At 42.6% G+C, this 23,867-nt stretch overlaps 1 protein-coding gene across 4 annotated transcripts in view; it reads right to left on the bottom strand.

The window, feature by feature from the left end:
• RACGAP1 (Rac GTPase activating protein 1) overlaps positions 1–23,867 on the bottom strand; it is a 69,887-nt gene that overhangs the window by 5,794 nt on the left and 40,226 nt on the right. For 3 of the 4 annotated variants that reach the window (XM_081181367.1, XM_081181368.1, XM_081181370.1), the window contains exons 2-10: positions 13,553–13,652; positions 12,225–12,427; positions 8,734–8,864; positions 5,616–5,685; positions 5,278–5,331; positions 4,324–4,401; positions 3,304–3,421; positions 2,479–2,606; positions 1,451–1,615 (exon numbers count right to left, since the gene is read on the bottom strand). In XM_081181367.1, coding sequence (XP_081037493.1) covers positions 1,451–1,615; positions 2,479–2,606; positions 3,304–3,421; positions 4,324–4,401; positions 5,278–5,331; positions 5,616–5,685; positions 8,734–8,864; positions 12,225–12,427; positions 13,553–13,652 — 1,047 coding nt within the window. Of the gene's footprint in view, positions 1–1,450; positions 1,616–2,478; positions 2,607–3,303; positions 3,422–4,323; positions 4,402–5,277; positions 5,332–5,615; positions 5,686–8,733; positions 8,865–12,224; positions 12,428–13,552; positions 13,653–23,554; positions 23,712–23,867 lie in introns of those variants that run through there. The other variant, XM_081181369.1, reaches the window with a different exon arrangement.

The following is a 23,867-nucleotide window of genomic DNA, read 5'->3' as shown; positions in this document are numbered from 1 at the left end:
GTTCAATAACCAAATTGCAGCTTCTGATTGGCTGCAGGAAGTTCCTGCAGCCAATCAGAAGCCCCGTTGGACGTGTTTCCAAAAGAACATTTGCAAACCAGAACAATCACTTCCAGATTTGTGGTGTTCAGGAGCCAAAACGTCCTAGGTCCAGGGCATTCGGGATCCAAGGTACGACTGTACTGAAAAGTTCAGTAAGCAGATGTGTCATTTCAAACAGCCCTTGCACAGCAAATGTTCTTCTTAGAACGGCTTTCAACACAATGCACCCCAAAGGTATTTTCACAGCTGTGCTACACACGTTTCACTCCCTTAAATCTCATTCCTTATGCAGTCGAGGTCAACACCTCAAGGTCCACATCCCCCATCCGAATCTACTCGGACACTGCATTCGTCATCAGAGCCCTTCTCTGTGTCCCTCCAAGGTAGGTGCAGAGGGCAGCAACATAAAAAACAAGCATTCTCAGCAGTGACTTCTCATTTGCGGAATGCTCTTCTCAGGAAAGTAAAAGCACCATCATAGAATCGTAGAGTTGGAAGGGACCTTGAGGATCATCTTTGCCTTTAGGTGCCAAGTTAAAATACAGTCAAACCTCTGTTCCCGAACACCTCCGTTATCGTACGTTTCGGCTCCTGAAGGCCGAAAACCCGGAAGTAAATGCTGAGGCTTCCACTTTCAGTTGTCATACGTTTCGGAAGTTGAACGGTCTTCCGGAATGGATTACGTTTGACAACCGAGATTTGACTGTACTTCTGTTTAGCCAGGCTTTTGACTGTTAATGGGGTGGACGGTGAATTACCGCGTTTTTCGCTCTATAAGACACACTTTTTCCCTCCTAAAAAGTAAGGGGAAATGTGTGTGCGTCTTATGGAGAGAATGCAGGCTGCCCGGCTACCCCAGAAGCCAGAACAGCTAGAGGGAGCGCTGCGCAGTGCTCCTTCTTGCTGTTCTAACTTCTGGCTTAGCCGCGGAGGCTTCGCAGGGCTATCCAACAGCCAGAATAGCTAGAGGGAGCCCTGCGCAGTGCTCCTCAGGGAAAAGCCTGCAAGCGCTGCACACACGCTCCTCGCGGCTCGTGAAAGGGAGAGCTGAGAAGAGCCTGGGGTGCATACAAGCTCTGCTCAGCGCTCCCTTTAAATAATTTTTTCCCTTTGCATTCCCCCTCTAAAAACTAGGTGCGTCTTATGGGGCGAAAAATACGGAATGTATTCTTTCAATAGGTTGAGTAAGATTTGTAAGTTAAAAAATGTTCTTGGAGAAGCATGTTTAAGTATTTTGCTTTAATATAGAGCTTTAATACCTTTTACGCTGCAAGTCACTTTGGGATACTCTTTGTGTAAGAAGTGACGAATAAGTATATTTTTTAAAAAAAACCATTTTGTTCTTTAGATCCAACAGAAAACTTTTCAGTTGTAGGCCACTGAAGATGCTGCACATACGGAAGCATACCTCTCCAATTCTGACAGGGGTTCCTGCCAAGGTAGGGATGCAGGGCAAGGGGCAGCGATCTCGACATTCTGGGTGTGTCACTACCCGACAGTCTCGGCACTTCAAGGCCACTTTCCCAAACTTTATCCGCTTGCCACATGGAACACACGACTCGGGTTTAATAACCTGGAGAGAGACTACACGTGTAAGGAACAGCTTGATCTGAAATAAGCACTGAAATATATTTAGTCCAGATAAGGACCCTTATCCAAATCAGTAGTTTATTCATTTGAATATTTTCATCCCACCAGTCAGCTAGAGAGGCTCTCAAAACGACTAATCACCAAAACTGACATAAAAGTCAATCTAGAAAAACATAATATCATTCTGGTTAAGAACAGCAAGTGCAAACCACAGCAGCAACATGAGTCAGTCAGTCAAATGCCTTCATGAGCAAGAAGGCTTTAAATGCAACTTCTGACTCAGTGAGCATGACATATGAGCCACTCTGGGCAGGTAAGTGGGTACATTGGCAGTTATGATGCAGCAGCTAGGGAGCTACTTTGCACAGCACAATAGTCTCATTGCAATTGCAGGCTTCGTGGGCAAGCCAGATTTAAAACAGTTTCTCCACTCTGCTTACGAGATGTCAGACAGAATTTGCTAATGTCTCCCTAAACATGCATCCCTGGGCTGGGCTCAGTAAGCTAAGCCATGATTTCACTGTATGCTTGGTATCTTAAAAGATTACAGCAACAATTGATTAAATATATTTGCATCGTGCTAAAGGGTACCAACGCAGATGTCCTGCTTACCTCAAAAGATGATGGTACTCAGGTTCCAAGGAACCCCAGGGAGAAGGGGAGAGGTTTACATCTAAAGAGGTGTTTTGTCAAGTATTCTGGGCTCAAAATATTTAGGGCTTTGAAAAAGACAAAGCCAACACTTTGAAAAGGGTCCACAAACTGGTACCCTCCCCAGCACTAATAAACCTGCTCAAAATAACAAAAGAGGAATTCACACAGGCTGATCATTGCCTGCTTGCTCACCGTTTTTGATACAAATTCATGTAGCCTCATCCCAGTGTTCCCAGGAGTGCTAGATCCATCTGTTTCAGATTTGTTTTCCTGCTTCCTGCTTCCCAGGCTTGAATCACTGCTCCAAGGTTGTAGAATGGCTTGGGAGGAGACAAGTCACAGTCATTTTACAGATTCTGCCTTTGAAATAGGTTTCAGGGGGAGAATAGGGACCCCCAATTTAGAAGCGGGTGAATATACAATTTCTCACAAAAGCTACCACTACTAATGCAAGCTAATGCAACTAGAAAGATGTCTCAAGATATCCAATTTTGTCTCATCTTTCCTATTTTTCGTATTAAAATAATGACGATTTCACTTTAAACACACACAAGGGTTACATTTAGATCCTTTTCCCATCACAGCAGCTCAGGCTTGAGAGGGAGGGATATTTGGCGGTCAGCTTTCAGTGTACCTCCTTAATCCTTCTTACAGTAGAAATAGAAACAGATGTGTGGGATGGATTTAAGCAGAACACATAAAATGTTTCAGGAGTGTTTTCCCCTCCTCTATATTATAAAATACGAAATGGAATAAAACTATGCAGTATAAGAGTGACAGAGGAAAGTATGCTCTTAGTTTATCCATAACAGATTTGAAACATAATTCAAATATGTGCTGCCATTTCCTGTTGAACTTCGGCAGCCAACAGTATCCTCTGCAGTGCTTAGTCACAGAAAATGACTCTCACTTGTATCAGCAACCTTCTGGCTGCAAAATGGATTAACGGCTGTGGTTACAGGGAAGTCACAGTATTAAATTTGAAATGCAAGTAATAATCTGAAAGCAGGCACTTACCTGCCTTTCTACGGTCTGCAATATAGCAAGGTACAGTTTCAATAGTGGCGATTGCTTCAATTGGGCCTCCATCATTAGGCACTGTGAGAGTCGTTTTTGCAACTATTGATTCATTTCCCTGAAATGAGACAGCCAAGAGATTAACAGGTGCAAGATGCACCTAAGGGTCATATATAAGAATCTCTCTCTACCCAAGCATATGAAACCTGTTATCCATGTTAATGGTGCGGCCTTGAGCACCTACTCAGCATACCAAAATCTTGGCTTCAAAATAAAGGCATCCACACTTTATATTACTGCTATATCCTGCTCCAACCAGATAAAATGAAAATATGCCCAGGCATGGTAGTGCATGGATGACTCCTACATATGACTGGCATCTTGACGAGCAACCTTCTTGCATCTGATGTTTTATCATTTACAGGATTTTCTAAGAACAGAATACGTAAGTCATTCACAAAGTGTGCCATCGAAAGGTAGATTCACTGAATGATCTATCTGGGAGCACACAATGCAGCACTATTCTGATGTTAAGTGAATGTGGACTATTGTCTGGGAAACTATTCAGAGCACCACATAAGCCACTCAGAGCTTTTCTGCAGGGAAAACACAATACAGTACAATAAATGACAACGTAAATAGCCAAATAGCTGCAATATCAGATAGGGCTCTATATTAAGACTTGAACCGTGAGTTCATAAAAAGTAGATGTTGACCCACACAGTATTTGATACACTCTGTATAGATGCTGAGGTGCCAATTGTGCTGATCATTCCCACTGTGCAATGAATTTGTACAATAGCACAGAGTTGGAGATTTGCCACCTGATCAGGGTCAACAGCATTTCTCCACCTTTCATTTTGGGTATGGAGAAGCAGTCATATCATTTACATTGCACTCTGGGTGGTACATGTTATGTGGTAAAGTAATGTATAATACTAAGTACCGCTCCACCTATCCCAAAATCCACAGGCACTTCTGTCAAAAGGAAGGTTGTATAAACTACGCAAAGTTGTATACCTGGTCCACGGTAGAACCAATGGAACGAGTTTTCTTTAAACAACCTGGTGGGCCTTCTATAAACTGTCTGGATGAGCGCTGTAAAGAAAAAATTGCAATACCATGTTTGGGTCAAAACACTACAGAATTTTTGAGAAAGCAGAAAATGTATTCTATTGGAGTACTCAAGACACTAAATGATGTCACATATTTGTATTTACAAGAGATGCGATATTCTTGATATGATCTGCATAGAATTTTAAGTAAACCTTTCTGAAATGCCCTTTCCTGCTTGAGATATGCTGAGAAGATACACTTCATGCATATCTCACCTAGTAACCAGATGAAAGTGAAGAGAATTGAATGGGAAGGTAGGAAGAAAAGACACACTCTGCTTTAGGATTCCCCCCCCCCCCACTAGTATATACGAAACAGAACTCACAAGTTTCAGCTGTGCTATCCTGCAAGCCAAAATGAGATTGAAATTGTAACTTCTATCTTTGATGTCATGAAACTGTCTTCAGATCTGTCCTACTTGATCTCAAAGCCCTTGTACAAGGCATTAAAGCATTTCAAAAGAAAATTCCAGGTTTGAAACAAGCAGCTCAGAGGAATACATCTTGAAATTTAAGTGGCTCTCTAGATTATGCCAGCCTGGAAAGGGTGTTTGTATTGCTGACATAAGGGAAGCACACACTTGACTAGGAAATCTATTCATCATGTGTGTTAAAGAAAGAGGACAAATTATTGCATATGTATATTGATGTACACTTTAAAAGTTCACACTCAAGGAGTTTAGAAAATATTTGCCAGTTTGACCATTTGTAACTATTGCCACTTGATACCAAGACACCTAAGTGAAGTAGTGAATATGCATATGGATACCAATGGAGAATTGAAACCTGTGTGAACGAACACATACACACCCCACTTTGCATTAGACCATTACATGTCAGTAAAGGGAAAAGTACATACCCTTTTCTCTCTTTTCTTCAGTTTGACAGTCTTTACCACTGTGGAATCCCATTCCTGAAGATACAAGAAGAATCTAATTGGCATTATGAAGGCAGCAAATTTCTATGTGCTGTTTGTTTGGTTTTATCCTCAATTTATGTTACTAAATCTATGACTCTTATGACCTGCTAGACCGCAAAACTATTTGGTATAGAACTGAATGGAATCTAGGAGCAAAAGGTTAATACAGAAGTACAGACAAAGATAGTTCACATGATCAGCACACTTTTGTTTACACACGGTCCTATTTCTACATCATTCAAGGAGAGCACAAGAAAGGCAGATCATGGTAACATTACCAGCGATTCATCGGTCTTGTCAAAACTGATGTCTGATAAAATAGAACCAGATTCATCTATTGTAGATAATCTAAATACAAGAAGAAAAAATTGTAAAAATCACACATATGCATGTAACATTCTTCCAGATATCACCCTTGTCAAGACCTTATGATTACTAGCTCAATTACTTAGCATTTGAAGGCAGGCAGACTCTGAAAGAAGTCTAGCTCGGCACATTCCTAATTATATGTAATCAATACATATGCAACTTCGCTACACAAACACAGGTAAAGGGTAAAGGACCCCCTGGACGGTTAAGTCCAGCCAAAGGTGACTATGGGGTTGTGGCGCTCATCTTCCTTTTCAGGCCGGTGGAGCTGGTGTTTGTCCACAGACAGCTTTCCGAGGCATGTGGCCATCATGACTAAACCACTTCTTGTGCAACGGGACATAAGGATGGAAGCCAGAGCACACAGAAACGCTGTTTACCTTCCTGCCACATCAGTACCTATTTATCTACTTGCACTGGCGTGCTTTCGACCTGCTAGGTTGGCAGGAGCTGGGACAGAGCAATGGGAGCTCACCCCATTGCATAGTTTCGAACTGCCAATCTTTCGATCAGCAAGCCCAAGAGGCTCAGTGGTCTAGACCACAACGCCACCTGCATCCCTATATAATACAAACATAGGGTATGATATCTGGCATATAAGAAATTAGTATACTAAGAGTTGCACATTTTTTTATAAGCAGCAAAGAATATAAACAGCTAGAGTTAAGCACATCTAAATCTCATTGGTTTCAATGGAGAAAGTTAAGCTTGTCTCTTAATACTCTCCTGTACAATCAGTGGGGCTTAGAAATGCTCAACAGCACAGGGGTCTCTAATTGCCATATCCTTTCTTCCCCTCCAGGCCCAGTAATCTTTGCGAAAGAATAATAATAAAAAAAAACCAGGCTCCTGAAAGGAGATTGCAATAGTAAGAGGAATGTGGTTATTGGTATAATCCATTCTATTTGAAGAATTTGTATTCTTTTAGCATGTAGAGCTATGCAACCCATGCTCATACATGAAACTGATGCATCTGGTGCATAATTTTCAATTCTGAGAATGCCAGCTTACACTTAAAAAAGGAAAAGAAAATATGATTCTAATTCACCCACCCTTATAAATCAGAGATAAATTCTCTTAGCAACTTGTGGATCTCTACTTAAAGTTCAGAAATTAAACCAGAGCTTTGGAATGGTTTTACTGATGTTCTACATGGCTGCCAATTATTGGTATTACTCATTCCCTTGCCTGTTTTTCCATGCTTATGCCTTTCCCTCTCCACCATTCCGCTTCATTTATGACCCCTATCACTCCAACCCTTGACCAGAAGAACAAGTTATTTAAAAACCTGTATCTTCAAGGCATCATTTGCTCTGGTCAGAAATGTGTCTTTATCTGCTGCAGAATAATAATAATAATAATAATAATAATAATAATAATAATAATAATAATAACAACAACAACAACAACAACAACAACAACAACAACAACAACAACAACAACGGTGGCATCTATCAAAGAATGCACATAGTGCATGTTTATAAACACAGACAAGTAGGGAAGCTTAATACAAGTAGTATCAACATTCAGGATTTTTTCTAATCTCCTGGACTATCGTTTGAGTCTGCGTAATGAGGAATGTTCAAATTACATTACATTATTTTATCATTCTATAATTAATGTAAGTATGTCTGATGTCTTCTACCTTTTCCTATATAGTCCTTTTCTGTTTAGACATGAGGGCCTAATTGGCTGCATCTCAACATTCTCAGCAAAATCATACAACTTTAATATATAAATATTGGTTCAAGTACTGTTATAAATCAGTGTCTTCCTTTGCAATTCCTTGCAGTTCTGAAGTATTAAATTTCATTTACTGATGCACAGAGCAGAAATATATGCTTAATAGTACCAAAAAGAAATAAGAGCCCTTTCAATATCTACTGGATTCGGATAAATAACCTGTGCCAGACAAGAAATATGACTGCTGTTTAGAACTAGGTCAGTTGCTGAAAGAAGTATTGCTGACCTGTCCCTACCTTTAGGTTAATTACTTATGTAGAGACAGAATTATTGACATTCAGCTTAGCATTGCTACATCACAGAAAAAAACCTTTTAACAAGAAGTAGGATTATAGCTACAACCTGAAACAATACTACCCCCCCCCCAATATTCTCTGCCAAGAAACAGTGTTTCCTGGAACAATTTGCAGAGCCCTGGTATTCTGAAAAGTTACTTCTAAGCCAAGGATGGGGAAACACTTTAAGTTCAAGGGCCAAATTCCTTTGTCGGCAACCAACCGAGGGCCACATGCCAGTGGTGGCCGAGACAAGAGGCAAAAGTGGATGAAACAACAGGTGTGGTTACCTTTTCAGAGACTTCTATACAGATGTTTTAGATGCAATTAAGTTAGGATTTGGCTTTAGACTTGTTTAGACAGAAGATGGTCTAACATAACATCTGGTAGTCCTCCTAACACAATTTGTGAGTGCATTGAACAAATTGTGTTAGGACTAAACAAGGGAGGTCTTAAAATTATTTTCTTCTGTGTGAACAAGTCTAATGCCAAATCCTAACTCCCAGCTGGCAGCCAGAGTCACACTCCCAGTCCCACTGCCCACAAAGGCCACGGCAAAAGGAATGGCTCTTTACTCTGCCTACTCCCAGGCCGGCACAATGAGACTTGGACGAGGGCCACTACTGCAGGGTCTACGCAGGTTCAAGCAATTCCTGTGCCAGCACTGCCACTACTGGGATTTCCTCTGCCTGCTGTTGGAAGAGATGATGGCCTCCAACCAATGTTTGGGTGGGCACACATTGAGTTGCTCTATACTGGCATGGTTTTCCTGCTTACAGTGGAGCTCCCGTAGGGCTTGCAGAGAAACACATTCTCCATCCAAGTTCCCTTGAGGGGTCGAGGGTTTGGATTGTTCTGTACATTTTCTGGCCCTATACAAGGTGTCCAGGGGTCTGGAAAACATGTTCCTAGCCCCAGCGAAATAAAATCAGGTTGTCACATCTATCTCTTTTACAACCCAGCCCACCAAAAGGGCACCCTATAGCAAGGTAATATCTCGGCATCTGACCTTTTATTCCCTCCCATAGAAGTATGAGGCTTGTTTAGGAAGGCCAGTGCTGATTTCTGTTCTTCACTCAGCTGAATACTCCCCGATGAATCACACATAAGCAGCTCTTTGATCAGCTGGATCTGTCGCTCCTGCAAGTTAGGAAACATCAAAAATAGTCTTGCTTTGCATTTACATGACAGTCCATAATACACAAAGCCTCCTGAAGAAGGCTGCTACACTACCAACATATTAATATCTATAAAGAGATCTGCACCTGTCTCTCAAATCAGCTTAGTTTAAAGCAGCAGCACAAAGATTTAGCTAGATCAAATTGCTACCCAGTGTAAAAAGATAAGGTACTCCAAATAGATTTCTTTGAGCCATAAAGCAATTTGCCCAATTCTATTTGCAAATAACAATAGTTTCTACCATATTGAGCTTCTTTTTGGAAGCAGGGGAAGGGACTTCTGCAAGAGGCCAAGAATGAACAATTCTGATCTGCCAAGGGATGGAGTAAATAATCTTTTTCATAATAATAATAATAATAAAAATAAAAATAATAAATTATATTATATTATTACTGTTTTGGGGGGACAGGAGGCAGGCAGGTGTGGAGGACTCCCTGGTCCGGAATGGGGTAACTGTGCCCCTGAAGGACCAGGTGCGCAGCCTGGGAGTCATTTTGGACTCACAGCTGTCCATGGAGGCACAGGTCAAATCTGTATCCAGGGCAACTGTTTACCAGCTCCATCTGGTACGCAAGCTGAGCCCCATCTGCTTGTGGACTGTCTCAGCAGAGTGGTGCATGCTCTAGTTATCTCTCGCTTGGACTACTGCAATGCGCTCTACATGGGGCTACCTTTGAAGGTGACTCGGAAACTACAACTAATCCAGAATGCGGCAACTAGACTGGTGACTAGGAGCGGCTGCCGAGACCACATAACACAGGTCTTGAAAGACCTACATTGGCTCCCAGTACGTTTCCGTACGCCCTCCCACCAGATGTCAAACAGAAAAACAACTACCAGACTTTTAGAAGACATCTGAAGGCAGCCCTGTTTAGGGAAGCTTTTAATGTTTAACAGACTATTGTATTTTAATATTTTGTTGGAAGCTGCCAGAGTGGCTGGGGAAATAATAATAATGATAATAATGATGATAATGATAATAATAATAATAATAATAATTCCCCAACCACTTTGGCGGCTTCCAAAAAAATATTAAAAATACATTAAAATATCAGTCATTAAAAACTTCCCTAAACAGCGCTGCCTTCAGATATCTTCTAAAAGTCTGGTAGTTGTTTTTCTCTTTGACATCTGGGAGGGTGTTCCACAGGGTGGGTGTCACTACCGAGAAGGCCCTTGGCATTGGACCTCAGTGTCTGGACAGAACAATGGGGGTACAGACGCTCCTTCAGGTATACTGGGCTGAGGCCGTTTAGAGCTTCAAAAGTCAGCACCAACACTTTGAATTGTGCTCGAAAACATACTGGGAGCCAATGTATGTCTTTCAAGACCGTGTTATGTGGTCTCGGCAGCCGCCCCAGTCACCAGTCTAGCTGCCACATTCTGGATTTATAGTTTCCGGGTCACCTTCAAAGATAGCCCCATGTAGAGCACATTGCAGTAGTCCAAGCGGGAGATAACCAGAGCATGCACCACTCTTGCGAGACAGTCCTAAATGCACCATGATGGATTTAACAGAAGGTTAAAAAACTGCTGACTTGGGTTAGAAGGCTGATAAAGAGATTTGCATGTAGCCTTTATAATGCAGCCTTGTGTAAATGAAGGACAACAATAAGGCAGCTAAGAACAGGGCCCTCCACCCTTTCCAGAGTTGTAGTATTCCATGATGCCTCTGTCACCGTGCATGCATTCTCCAGCAGTAAACCAAGCAGGCAAATCCAGCTACTCTAGGCTGAGGCAAACTCTCTTTCTCATTTCCCACTCGGTAGGTGTCCTCCACACAGGAAAGATAGTGAGGAACCAGTGGCTTGTTCCCTCTTCCCAAACTTCAAGAGCTCTTGCCCTCTGAGCCCTGGAGTACCTAAAACACTCAAGTACTTAGGTAGCACTAGAATGGGGAATTGGCTTCTTCCTTCCTGCCTGAGCCATGTGCAGGCTTGGATAAATTTTGCCTAGTACAAGACAGTGTTTAGCCAAGTGCACAGAGGACTGCAAACATGGAACGACAGGGAGTTGCAAGTGACCACATCCAAGTAATGACTCGCCTGTCTGCCCTATCATATGTTTGCTGTTGCGGTCTAGTTTTACAAGCCCCAATCCAAAGACCGTATGGATGGGAGCCCATCCACAAGTGACACTCAAGTTTCAGTACCACCTATGTAGGCTCACTTGACCACAGTGAAGCTGGTAAGTGGCTTGTTTTCTTGAAACTAGTCACATTTCAGCTGCCATAGTAGTCCACTCTTTACAGGCTGAGCACAATATGGCATATACAATGGGGAGTTGCATCATTTGTCATCTGTAATATTTGGAGTTCTAACGAATAGCAACCTGTAGTACTCAAGCCACCCCATCACTCCAAACTGAATGACCTTACCAGCAGAGAAAACAATCGTATTTTCACAAGCTGTGTTGGCATGCTGGAAAAAAACCTGCAATATCCTGGAAGCAGAAGCACTTCCTTGGAACAAGATATCACAGAGGTGACCAGCAACTGGGCATTTGTTGCACTATACACCGTGTCTAGAAAACCCCTATGCTTTTCTCCCAGAAAGAAATTCATGTTCAGTGGAAGTACCGTATTTTTTGCCCTATAGGGCGCACCGGCCCATAGGACGCACCTCGTTTTTTAGGGGGGAAATGAATAAAAAAAAAAATTATCCCCCCCCCCAGAACAGGCAGCTATCTGCAAGCCTTGCGAGCCCGGCGGCAACTCCCCCCGGGCACGCAAGGCTTCCGGACACCTGCGTGAAGCACGGGGCGTCCTCCGGAGGACGCCCCGTGCTTCGGGCTGCAGGCTGCCGTCCACAAGCCTTGCGAGCCCGCAGGAACTCCCACCGGGCTTGCAAGGCTTGCGGATAGCTTCCTGAAGCCTGGAGAGCGAGAGGGGTTGGTGCGCACCGACGCCTCTCGCTCTCCAGGCTTCAGCGAAAGCCTGCATTCGCCCCATAGGACGCACAGACATTTCCCCTTCATTTTTGGAGGGGAAAAAGTGCGTCCTACAGGGCGAAAAATACGGTATGTATCTGAACACTCTGTGCTTGGGACACATAAAAAGGGAGGGCTGCTGTCTTCTTTATCAACTGATAGTTTTTTCAGAGGTAATCAGTTAGTCACTATTGAAAACAGGATGCTGGACTAGATGACCCCCCAGTCAAGGTTTTTATGTTTTGTTCGATGGTTACAATCCTAACCTTGCTCACCTGGGGGGAAGCCCCACTGAATTCAATAGGACTTACTTCTAAGTAGACTTGCATGGGATTGCACTCTAAGCCTGTCACTCTACTTCATTAAGACTAAATGAGGAAATGTTATATGCACCAGTTTTTCACATTCGGCTTCAGCTCGCTGTCTTCGCTTAATCTCCACATCCACTTGATTTCGGGCGTGTTTCAGCTTCACATCCAGGGCACTACGTTCAGTTTCTGTTTTCATCAGCAGATCTTTGTACCTGGCCAACTCAAGATCCATTTTCTGCCACTTTCTTCTGTGCTCTTCAAAGTTCTTGGCTAGCTGGATAAACTCTGTGAAGGGCATACACATTGGAATTCATTTATAAAGGACTATTTTCTTGCATTTCCTCAAATATCCCTGCAACAGAAGTCTAATCGTTTCTATTTTACAATACAGAGGTGCTGGTATTATTCGGAACAGAGAGACCGTAGGCACAGGATCTCACAACTTATACACACTGAGACTTCCTTTTGAGTAAACATCCAAATTATGGTGCCACAAGAGTTATAATCACAAATCAAGCCAGTTTCCCCCTTTATCAAGATAAAAAGATTTATATAGGGCTACTCAGTCAGATAACTTGTTAAGAACAACTGAAGACATAGTGTCTTAGAAGATACACGTGGCTAAGGCAACTTAAATAAATATATGAACTTGCTGACGGTTGTCATACCCAAGGATAGAACTGCAGCTATAATTAACTTGAGAACAGATTATTTTATGGTCACAGATTAGCACACCAGAAAGACGTTCAAAAGCAAAATTTAAATGTAACTGCTGTAATATGCTTCAGTAGATGTAGATTGGTATTATAGATGTCTGGGCCAGAAACTCTATTCAGCTAGATAATTATACAAATATTGATTTAAAAGGAAAAAGCCAATTTCCTTTAGCTGCTTAACACTGCCCTAAGGGGAATATAAACGTTCCATCCTGCAAAGCTACAATCTTCTATAGAAGATTGGACAAACCTGCCTCCAGCCAATGCCCCCTCCACCACTATTATTTACAGATGTCATTGCTCTGTGACACAGCACTAGACTTCCCTTGGGCTCTTTGAGACCTGCAATAGTACATGGCAATGTAACATCACATCCCTAAGGCAACAGATAAAATAAGGTAACTACTGGAACTGTAATGTTTTAACCACATGTTCTGCCTGGTTGCCTAGAAACCACATTCTACAAAACCCACTAGCTGGTATGCAGATCAGTTTTCTACAGAAGCAAGGCATTATCCCAATCATCAAGCTTCCAGTGTAATTTAACATATTAACTGGCTGCTCTAAGAAATTAAAAAAATCTCACTCCAACCAAGTCATCTAAGAGACTCCTTGAATAACAGGGCAGGAAAAAGCCTACGAATAGGTTATAGATTTCTGCACTTACACAACATCTACAAAGATGACAACTTACGTAATTCATTGCCTTCACTTAGGATTTCTGCTTGGCGTATCAGTTGGTCAAAGATATTCCGTAAATTCAGCATTGGGGTCTCCATCTTTGTGCCTAGAAACTGAAATAATTCAGAAATTGGTTTGTCATTCCCTTTTCTTCTGCCAGACATAGCAATTCTTACCAACAAGGTTAAGTCTGCAATTTAAGAATCAACACATTATAGATGCGGTCTTTTGCTGAAAGACATCAACATCCCTTCTCATCTGCAACCTCAATGTGAGACACCATGCAGCACTGTTTTATTAACACAATGAATAAAGTGCTTTACAAAACTTTATAGGCACAAAATAGGTCCTGGAGCACAACGTATTTACACTGTAGAACAGACAATAAGGAAGGCACAAAGATGCAAATACTTTCAGACCCTCTGAATGTCCCTATTTTCCAGGGATAGAACCAGATTTATAGAAGCCACCCCAGTTTCTGATTTAATCCCAGGAAGTCCAGCTTTTTCCTTAGGATGTGTCAATTTTATTCAGAGAAATGTTGGAGATTCTGTACTTTGATTGTGTTAGTTGGAAATTAATAGTATAATTCAAGGTTGGGCTAAATGGGGTCTGCATGTACAAAGTGAGGTCCACTCAAGAAACATGCCTCCCTCCGACAATGCCCCCCCCCAAACTTGCTCTTTGGATTCCCCCAACCCTCTGCAGCAGATTTAGGGGAGTGGGTGTTCCATTGCACAAGCAGACCTCATTCTGTGTCCTCAACAATTTAGCTGAATATCGCTCTTTGTTTAATAACCAAGTCAAAGGCATCAAGAAAATGTAAGTTTAGAGGAAGGATCTGAAGGAAGAGAACTCGGGTTTGAGCGCAGTTTTAAAAAATTAAGTATCACTGGTTTAAAGTGAAACACAAATACAAACATTTAAGGAAGTTTAACTTTCAATGGGCCATATCCAGCACTGCAGCTCTGCTGGCACTACAGGCTTCCATGCATGCAAGGAATTTCACAATCAGCTCCAGGGGGTTGAGGTACCCCCTGGAGCAGATTTGGGGGTACCAGGGTGAAGAGATAAAATGAAAGTCCCATTACACCAGCGGAACCCCAACCTAATATCTTATAACTGAATTCACGACACTCTATGAGTCACATTAAAAACAGCCTTTAATTTAACATTGGAGATAATATCCGAAATTACCGTATTTTTCTGTATATAAAACTAGGGTTGGTTTTTTTTACTAAAAAAAATGTTTTAAAAGGGGAGATAGTCTTATACACGAGGGCAATCTCCCCCCATTTTCTTAATTTTGAGTCCCCCCAAATAGGGGGCATCTTATACATGGAAAAATACGGTAAATTAAGCATGACAACAAATTATGTGTGTTAATCTTATGGAAAGCTACAAATATATATTACTTTTACAAATTTACACAGTATAGAAAATGTGCTTTACCACAGGATCCTGGCCTTAATCTTTAAATAGCTGGTTGGCATGAGTCCAGAGGGAGCTAAACAGAAATCCACTGCTAAGAGAAATGGGATAATTGTGAAAGCAGCTGAGTCTATATGCAAAATGCATTTTTGCTGCGTATCCATATTTTTCCAAGTATATTCCTAGCTAGTATTAAATGACTGCTTAGCTGAAGTGCAATGTTTTCACTGTCCAAACAACTAGTTAACAAAAGTGCTTGTTCAGAAAATATATGAATTACAAAATAGAAAATCTGACTTAAATTAATAATTTAAACTGGATGCTTCGAAATTCACAATGGGCTGGAATACAAATCAGGATATTTCTGTCAAAACCATCTGGAGGATTAGAAATGTTTCAAGTGAAGCCTAAAATAAGTGCAACGTTTAACAAATATAAAAGGTGTATTTTGGTGAGATCTCTGAAGAGGCTTGGGGTTAAAAAATTATTTTTGCAAGCTACTGTTCCTGTTTCAAGTTGCTTTTAAAATCCATGACATGGTCAGCTCATTTTTCAAGCAGCAGAGCCTGTGACATCATAGCAGTGATTAAAGGAGAAATTGCTAGTTCAGCAGTGCGGAAATTGCTTCTTCAATCCATGTAGCTGCTGGAAATGTGTATGGGAACTATGGCTAATAAATTATCACCAAGTAGAGGCCAACACATGCATTGTACCATACTGCTGGCATCTGCTGCAGACAAAACACCACCTTCACAGCAAGAAGGCCACAGAAAAATGTTTTAAGTGCAAATTACAAAAAGCATCCTGACTGAGCAAGCATGCTACAGTAGCTGTTCAGCTTGTAAGATTTTAGATGTTCTAAAAGGCTGAATGGAATGAGGTTTCTATAGAAATTTCTGGCCATGCCCCTTCCCCCACACTTTCACTCCCCACATGCTTCAAGCAATACTCTTAAAAGCAGAGTTAAAAACTCAGATACAGTGGTGCCCCGCAAGACGAATGCCTCGCAAGACGGAAAACTCGCTAGACGAAAGAGTTTTCCGTTTTGGAGGTGCTTCGCAAAACGAATTTCCTATGGGCTTGCTTCGCAAGATGACAATGTCTTGCGAGTTCCTGCTGGTTTTTCCCCCTCCCCCCCTTTTTCTAAGCCGCTAAGCTGCTTATCAGCTGATCCGATCAGCAGATAAGCTGCTAAAAGCCGCTAATAGCGCTAATCCTTCAATGGGCTTGCTTTGCAAGACGAAAAAACCGCTAGACGAAGAGAATCACAGAACAGATTCTTTTCGTCTTGCGAGGCACCACTGTATATAAGCTGGGTGCCAGATGACACCTTAAATCTAGGTTACATTCGCCTCAACAAAATATCTATTCGCCAGGGGGTCAGATTAGATGACCCTTGAGGGCCAGATCCAATGCTACAATTCTACGATCTCAACTACATTGCTTGATTGTAGCTTGCTCTTACAACAACTCACTTGTCCCTGTATGCAAGAAGAAGAAACACGCATAGGGGAAATGGTATTACAGTGGTACCTCGGGTTAAGAACTTAATTTGTTCCGGAGATCTGTTCCTAACCTGAAACTGTTCTTAACCTGAGGTACCACTTTAGCTAATGGGGCCTCCCGCTGCCGCCGCACAATTTCTGTTCTCATCCTGAAGCAAAGTTCTTAACCCGAGGTACTATTTCTGGGTTAGCGGAGTCTGTAACTTGAAGCGTCTGTAACTCGAGATACCACTGTAATTATGAACTATGACAGAGGTTTTAAAATTGTGGTCGCCAACCTGGCACTCAGAAATCTCCACGTAGTCACAATTGGACCTATGCCAGTAGCAAAACGCACCTGGCTAATTTTTAACACTGCTTAAAAGAAAACCATTGAATTTACAGTACAGTGGTAACTCGGTTTACGAACAGTCTGGTTTAAGAATGATTTGGTTTACGAACTACGCAAAACTGGTAGTAGTGTCCTGGTTTGCGAACTTTACCCAGGTCTAAGAATGGAATCTGAACGGTGGAAGGGCACTGGTGGTGGGAGGCCTCATTAGGGAAGGCATGTTTTGGTTTAAGACTTCTGGAACGGATTATGTTCGTAAACCGAGATACCACTGTATATACTGTAGACCACGGGTGTCAAACACAAGGCCCGCGGGCCAAATCCGGCCCGCCAGACCTCGTCATGTGGCCCGTGGCATCAAGGGCGAGGAAGCGAGCTTCTCATCCTTTTTTCCTGGTCCCGACCCAGATTTTAGGGTCTGCACTCCGGCGGAGGCTCTCTGCCTTTCTAAAAAGTGACCCACGCAAACAGCCTTCCCTGCCTGCTTGCAGACAGGGCTCCAACCGAAGCGCCCCGTCAGCGCTGCCTACCGGCCGGTCCCACAACTTTCGCCTGCCTCGCGGGCCGGGCAAAGAGGCTTTCTGCTCACTCGGTCCAGTCCGGGGCTCGCTGCGGAGGAGGCGGTCCCGCGAAGCCGAGCTCGGAGCTGGCTGCCTCCGCCCCTCGAAGCCTCCCAGGCGCGGCTGCTTGAGGGGGCGGGTTGCGCGCGCGGCAACTTTTGGAGCGTGAGGGAGCCGCGGAGGCTGGCAGCGAGGGCAGGGAGCGAGAGCCACGCTTGGGACGCCGCTCGCTCACTCGCTCGGGCCACAAGAAGAGGCCACTGTGGCGCTGCAGCTGGCGAGGAGATGGCTGGGGGCGCGGGCGGCGGGGCCAGGGGCTGGCTGGGGGTCGCCCTGGTGGATAAGTAGCGGGCCGGCAGGCGGGGAAGGGAACGGCGGAGGCGAGTGGAGAGCGGGGACCCAGCGCAGGTCTTGCCGCAGGCGGCGCGCCCCCGCTGGGCTGGAAGAGGCGAAGCTGCTGCCGCTTCAGCTGCGCAGAGTGGGGTGGAGGGAGGCGGGCAGGCGGTGTGCCACACCGCAAAGCAGGGGCGCCTCCCACCCCGAAGAGGACCGCGCCAGCATCTGGGCGGCTGGAGCAAAGTGGGAGCCTGCCAGCAACTTGGCTGCGGGAGCCTGGCTACGAAACACCGCCCCCCTCCCCACGCCAACACATCGGCTTTCTCCGGGCCGGAGGACTTGGCAGATAGCCCCCTCCCCGGGAGCAACTGCAGCAGCTCGGGGCCCCAGCAGGACATCCTGGCCACCTGCGCTCGCGGTGCCGCTGGGGCTCCCTTGCAAGGAAGAAACTGCTGCTGCCCAAACTGCAGCTCCGTATCCTCCGACTCCTGAGTGCGGCGGCAGGGCGGGGGGAGGCAACATTTGCTTCTGCTCTGCTCTGTTGGGACAGGCTCCTGTCTCCTCCCCGTTGGAGCTCCAGTCTGCCTGGAAGCCCATCTCGTCATCTTTTTAAAAAATCATTATTATTTCTTCTTCTATTCTTATTTAAAATCGTACTGGAATAGGTATATTAAATAGTGTATAGGTTCAAGACAACACACACCAGTGCCTAAGGAAAAATAACTTTGATAAAGTCCTACAGATACAACCGGCCCTTTGAGGGTGACCAAACTGTTGATGTGGCCCCCGATGAATTTGAGTTTGACACCCCTGCTGTAGACTATTAGACTGCAGAACAAGTTGTGATTTTTGACAGCTCGAGTTCAATAAATAAGCCAGTGCAGTGATTGTTAGACTAGAATTGAGGAGATCCAGATCTCAGCTATGAAGCTAACTAGCTGAACTTGGGTCAGTCACTGCGCTAGGTTCAGACATAATCAGGACGGATAAAAATCAATGAATATATATATATATATATATATATATATATATATATATATATATATATATATATATATATAAAATAAAAAAAAATCAGATTTTTAAAAAATTTAAATCGGATTTTTAAAATAAAATGCTTTTGGAGGAAAAATCTTTCTAAAGATAATTCTCTATTTAAGTTACATTCTAGCCAAAGGCTATTCATCAGGAAATAAGGATTTGTTTTAAGTTTTTATGTGTGCTAAAACTCAGTCTATGGTGTTTTTTTTATTTAAAAAATCGTTTAACCACATTAGTTAACAAACTTGGATCCATATGCTATAATGTTATTGTTTTAGTGAAATAAATTGTTTAAATTTTTATTAAGAAAATGGTTATTTTTCTCCTTCCAATAAAGTATAGCAGAAAAGTTGTCCAAATATAAACAGTTAACTTATTAAACCTCACAATGATTTCATAATTATCTGTCTATGTATTTCAAATAGTATAACCAAATCAGTAATTTTTGATATAACTGTAAAAATTTATTATTCCAAAAATGAAACCTTCCTCCGGTTGTCAATATTAAGAGGATGCCAGCAAGGTTGAACCTTTCTGTAAAAAAAAAAAGGATTTAAATCAAGTCTTACTGACTACTGATTTAATTTAAATCAAATCCACCCTGGACATAATGTCACATCGCAGTTTACTGTTATAAAAACGAGCCTAGTATCCCTCTGGGTTTACATGCTCTCTCTCTGACAGAGCCACAAGAAATGCCAAAGCTTTTGCTTCCATTATTTATTAACCACAACTTGCTGCATCACCCAAACCTAGACAATCTGTACTTAATCTTAACTAGGGTTTGTTGAAACAAGCCAATTTCAGACTACTCTACTACTTAACACGTTACGTTAACTTCTCTGCATGATGGTCAGAATCAACGGCCACACCTAACCAAAGAGCTTCTGTTTCAACTTAATAAAAGTAAAACTTCAAGCTACAAACTTGGGATATTTAGCACTAGCAGCTGGAATCTTTTACTGCGTGGAGACTGGGGTGACGTGCAACAACATAATACTACAGGTACAGTGGTACCTCTGGATGCGAACAGTATCTGTTCCGGAGTCCCGTTTGCATTCCGAACAGAACGCAACTTGCGTCAGCGCCTCTCGCGATTTGCCACTTCTGCGCATGACATCATTTTGAGTGTCTGCAGCAAAACCCATAAGTAATGCGTTCCATTACAGTGGTACCTCGCAAGACGAATGTCTCGCAAGACAAAAAACTCGCTAGACGAAAGGTTTTTTTGTCCGCGATTTGCCTCGCAAGACGAATTTCCCTATGGGCTTGCTTCGCAAGATGAAAACGTCTTGCGACTTTGTTAAGCCGTTTAAACCGTGCTTCGCAAGACGGAAAATTCACTAGACGGCAAAAATTGCGGAACGAATTAATTTCGTCTTGCGGGGCACCACTGTACTTCTGGGTCGCCGCGGAGCGCAACCTGAAAACGTTCAACGTGAAGCAACTTTAACCCAAGGTATGACTGTACTGGTTCATATATCACTTATTTCTCAATGTAGCTGCAGCCACCCCACATGGAGTATTTTAGCACATATGAACCAGGCCCAAGAACCTTTCAACTGTTACAATGGGGAAAAGTTTAAGTCTGTTATTCAAAATCACATGTAACAGATTCCATTTCAGCCTCTTGAACCATCAGAAAAGGCTAGCCTCTCTAGTAGGCTGCATACAGGAATGCCAACTATTTTATCAAGAGTCTAAATATTGGTATCTTAGCAATTTATGCCAGCAGCTGAAATATAAATTATGGAAAGCACAAAAAGGAAAGTAGAAATAGCCCTGTTTTCATCTCTGCAGGAAGAACAGGTTTTTGAAAGAATGTTGCCTCTCTGCCCCACTCAAACAAAATGCCAATTATTTTTTTCCATTATAGATGAATGCTTCCAAGTTTCTAATCACATACCACATAGCTAGTGCTATGCAATAAGAAAAACTCTCAGACTTACAGTTGATGCCTATACATTACCCTTCTATATACCTCACCATTAGGAAATAAATTGTAAGATCTGCCCAAGGATTAGATGGGGGTTTTAAGGTGTCTCGAGAACTTAATTCTGGGGTCACCTTGAGGGCAAAACCCAAGTAATTTCAACCTTGCTTGCTGCACAGTTCAGCAAGAGGTGGAAGGGTGACTATCTTCCCCACACCCCAACCCTCGAAAAATACATAGAATTGATGCAAGTTGGAGAAGCAGCGTTCCTTCTCATTTCGTTTCAGCTTTGTGCTTTTGAGACTCAGCTTAGCAGCTAAGTAGCTGAACAGAAAACTGAGTGACTAAGAAGGAAGAAGAGAAAGGGGTGTGATTTGGAAGACTGGAAGGATGAACATGGAATGACCAGGTAGATTGAAGAAAGGGGGATGTCACAGGAATCAGAGAGCAGAGAGGGCACATCCCAGGGTTCGAAATTAGCAGGGCTCTAGGCGCATTTTGTGCCGAAAGATTCTCCATTTGCAAGCATCTCAAGAGGTCTGGGTGCCATTTTCTGCACCTGGTTGACACTCAAGGATTACAGAAATGTATGTGCTTAGAAGCCTTGAAGTTTATGTTAAGGAAGGACAATACGTTAAGGAGTTTAACAATAAAGAGTAGAGCAGAGCTTTCCAAACTGTGTGTCGCAATACGTTAATGTGTCGGCGTGTCGCACAAATGCTCCCCAAGGGACTGGAAAGGGGTTAGTTTAGCCTCCAGTTTGCTAGTAAAACTGAATCACTGTGTCACAAAGTGTTGCATATCTAAAAGGTGTCCCCAACATGAAATGTTTAGAAAGCTCTGGAGTACAGTGTTTTGAAAAATGAAGTTTGGTACCAATATTTTTATTATAAACACCAAATTAAACATGTATTAACAATTTCTGTTAACAATGCGATGTTAACAATGTGTCATGTGAATTGCATATTAGTTCATGCTTTTCAAAATAATAAATAAAAAGTGTTGCCGACCCCCCGCAGTGGCAAGTAGACCTTCTGTTTTGGCACCCACAATTCAGGTCCCAGAAGCCACTTGTCTCCTAGTTTACCCCTCTCAGAGCTACAATTCTGAGCACCCTTAACAAACTACACTTCACATGATGCAAATTCAAGCATATTTATTCTAATTCTGGTGAAAACTGACTTTTACCCAGATCCCTTGGAAGGGAGCTTTCTGCCTCACTCCCTTTATTTGGTCTTTCCAAGACAGAAGGGGAGATTGATCCAGGAGAGGGGCAAAAAGAAACAACTAGCATGAGTATGTGATCATGGGCCAAAAAGGCTGGCAATCTCTATGCCCATGTCACATTTTTTCCCCTGGAAGAAATTGCCTGTTGTCTTTTTATCACCTTATTCCTTTCCCTCTTCCATTTCTGCCACTCCAGACAAAATTACCACCATTAATGGCTCTCCAAATCTGCAGGCTGAAGTAACCCTGCACTCCTTATATCATTGTAAGTCTGACTATGGTGGATGTAATGCTGATAAAGAACTACTCAAAACGCCAGACCAAGAAAATCCAGATATGACCTCTCTCTCCCAGCTATAAATCTGGACCAATGAGAGAAATGCATTTGTACAACTGACTGAAGCTTTCAGTATTACAGCGTGCAAACAGGAACAAAAATGTGATTATTGTGTCAAGTGAGAAATTAGTTGTATGAAAGCCCAGAGTAAAGGCAATAGCTAAAGATATTCATTTAAATGGGCACTGATGACTACAAGAGGTTTGCTCAAATGAGCATTTGTGGTATTTGATGGCTACTAGCTTGGATGAAGACTGGTGTGGAAATAGCAGGAATGTAAACAAAATTCTTGCAATAAGCCCTGCTGACAAGGAGCCATAGCTGTTGCCTTGGGGTAAATGCAAGCTGCTTTAACAATCAAAACTTGCCAGTATCTACTTGTATATTTTAATACAAGTAGATACTGCAGAAAGTGCCATGTCTGAATATTCCGCAAAAGGCTACTACTTGCGCTTGGGGAAGCACAAAACAATTCTTTTCCCCTGCCCCAAATACTTACGTTAAAATATTACCCATTATTACCAACAACACAATCATATACCTGTCTATTCAGAAGTAAGATTTGCTGAACTCATGGGTCTAACTCCTAAGTAAATACATACTGGATAGCAGCAAAGTAGTACAGTGGTACCTCGCAAGACGAATGCCTCGCAAGACAAAAAACTCGCTAGACGAAAGGGTTTTTTTGTTTTTTGAGCTGCTTCGCAAGACGATTTTCCCCATGGGCTTGCTTCGCAAGACGGAAACGTCTTGCAAGTTTGTTTCCTTTTTCTTAACACCGTTAATACAGTTGCGACTTGACTTCGAGGAGCAACTCATAGAACGCGGTGTGGTAGCCTTTTTTGAGGTTTTTAAAGACTTTGGTGATTTTTGAAGCTTTTCCAAAACTTTCCCGACACCGTGCTTCGCAAGATGAAAAAAATCGCAAGATGACAAAACTCGCGGAATGAATTAATTTCGTCTTGCGAGGCACCACTGTACTGTCATTTTCAATCCAATTATAGTCACTATTTCATCCACATAGGAAACACTGTGGGCCTATAGTCTTATTTCCTTTTTAAAATTATTAATACAATGAAGGAAGAAACCTATTTTAAATACCGCAAATTTAGAAAAACCAGGGATAAAAACTTTTGCAGAGAAATGAGAATGGAAAGGCATTTTTGACAGGCACCATACATATGTGTTAGCCAAGGTTACTCAACAGAACATCTTTCTTCTGCAAATCCATGAAAGCTTTGTAAATGCCATGTTTTCAGAAAGGTCACAGATAAGGCACAAGAAAAAGCAGCAAATCATAGGTGTTCTTCTTACCGTGGGTCAAAGCTAGCTGCTCAGTCTTGTACAGGATTAGTTATAGGCAATTCCCATATGTTGAGTGGCTGACTCCATTTCAACCTCTTCCAAGTCACAGGCATCTTCAGGAATGCCCAGATTCAGAAATTCTACAGCTCAGTGAGGTCACATAGACCAATGAGTTTAAATTAGAATTTGGTCATAAACAGACAACAATCTGAGCTCTGCAGAAATAAGGGAGAAAATCTCTTAACACCCCCTAAACCGGGGGGGGGGGGCACTAAGATAACCCAGTGGAAGCTAAGCATGCTCAGTAGCCATGGAATCCTGA

This window comes from Podarcis bocagei (assembly GCF_964188305.1).
Source record: "Podarcis bocagei genome assembly, chromosome: 2".
NCBI classification, from domain to species: domain Eukaryota; kingdom Metazoa; phylum Chordata; class Lepidosauria; order Squamata; family Lacertidae; genus Podarcis; species Podarcis bocagei.
This window is presented reverse-complemented; position numbering and strand designations above follow the sequence as displayed.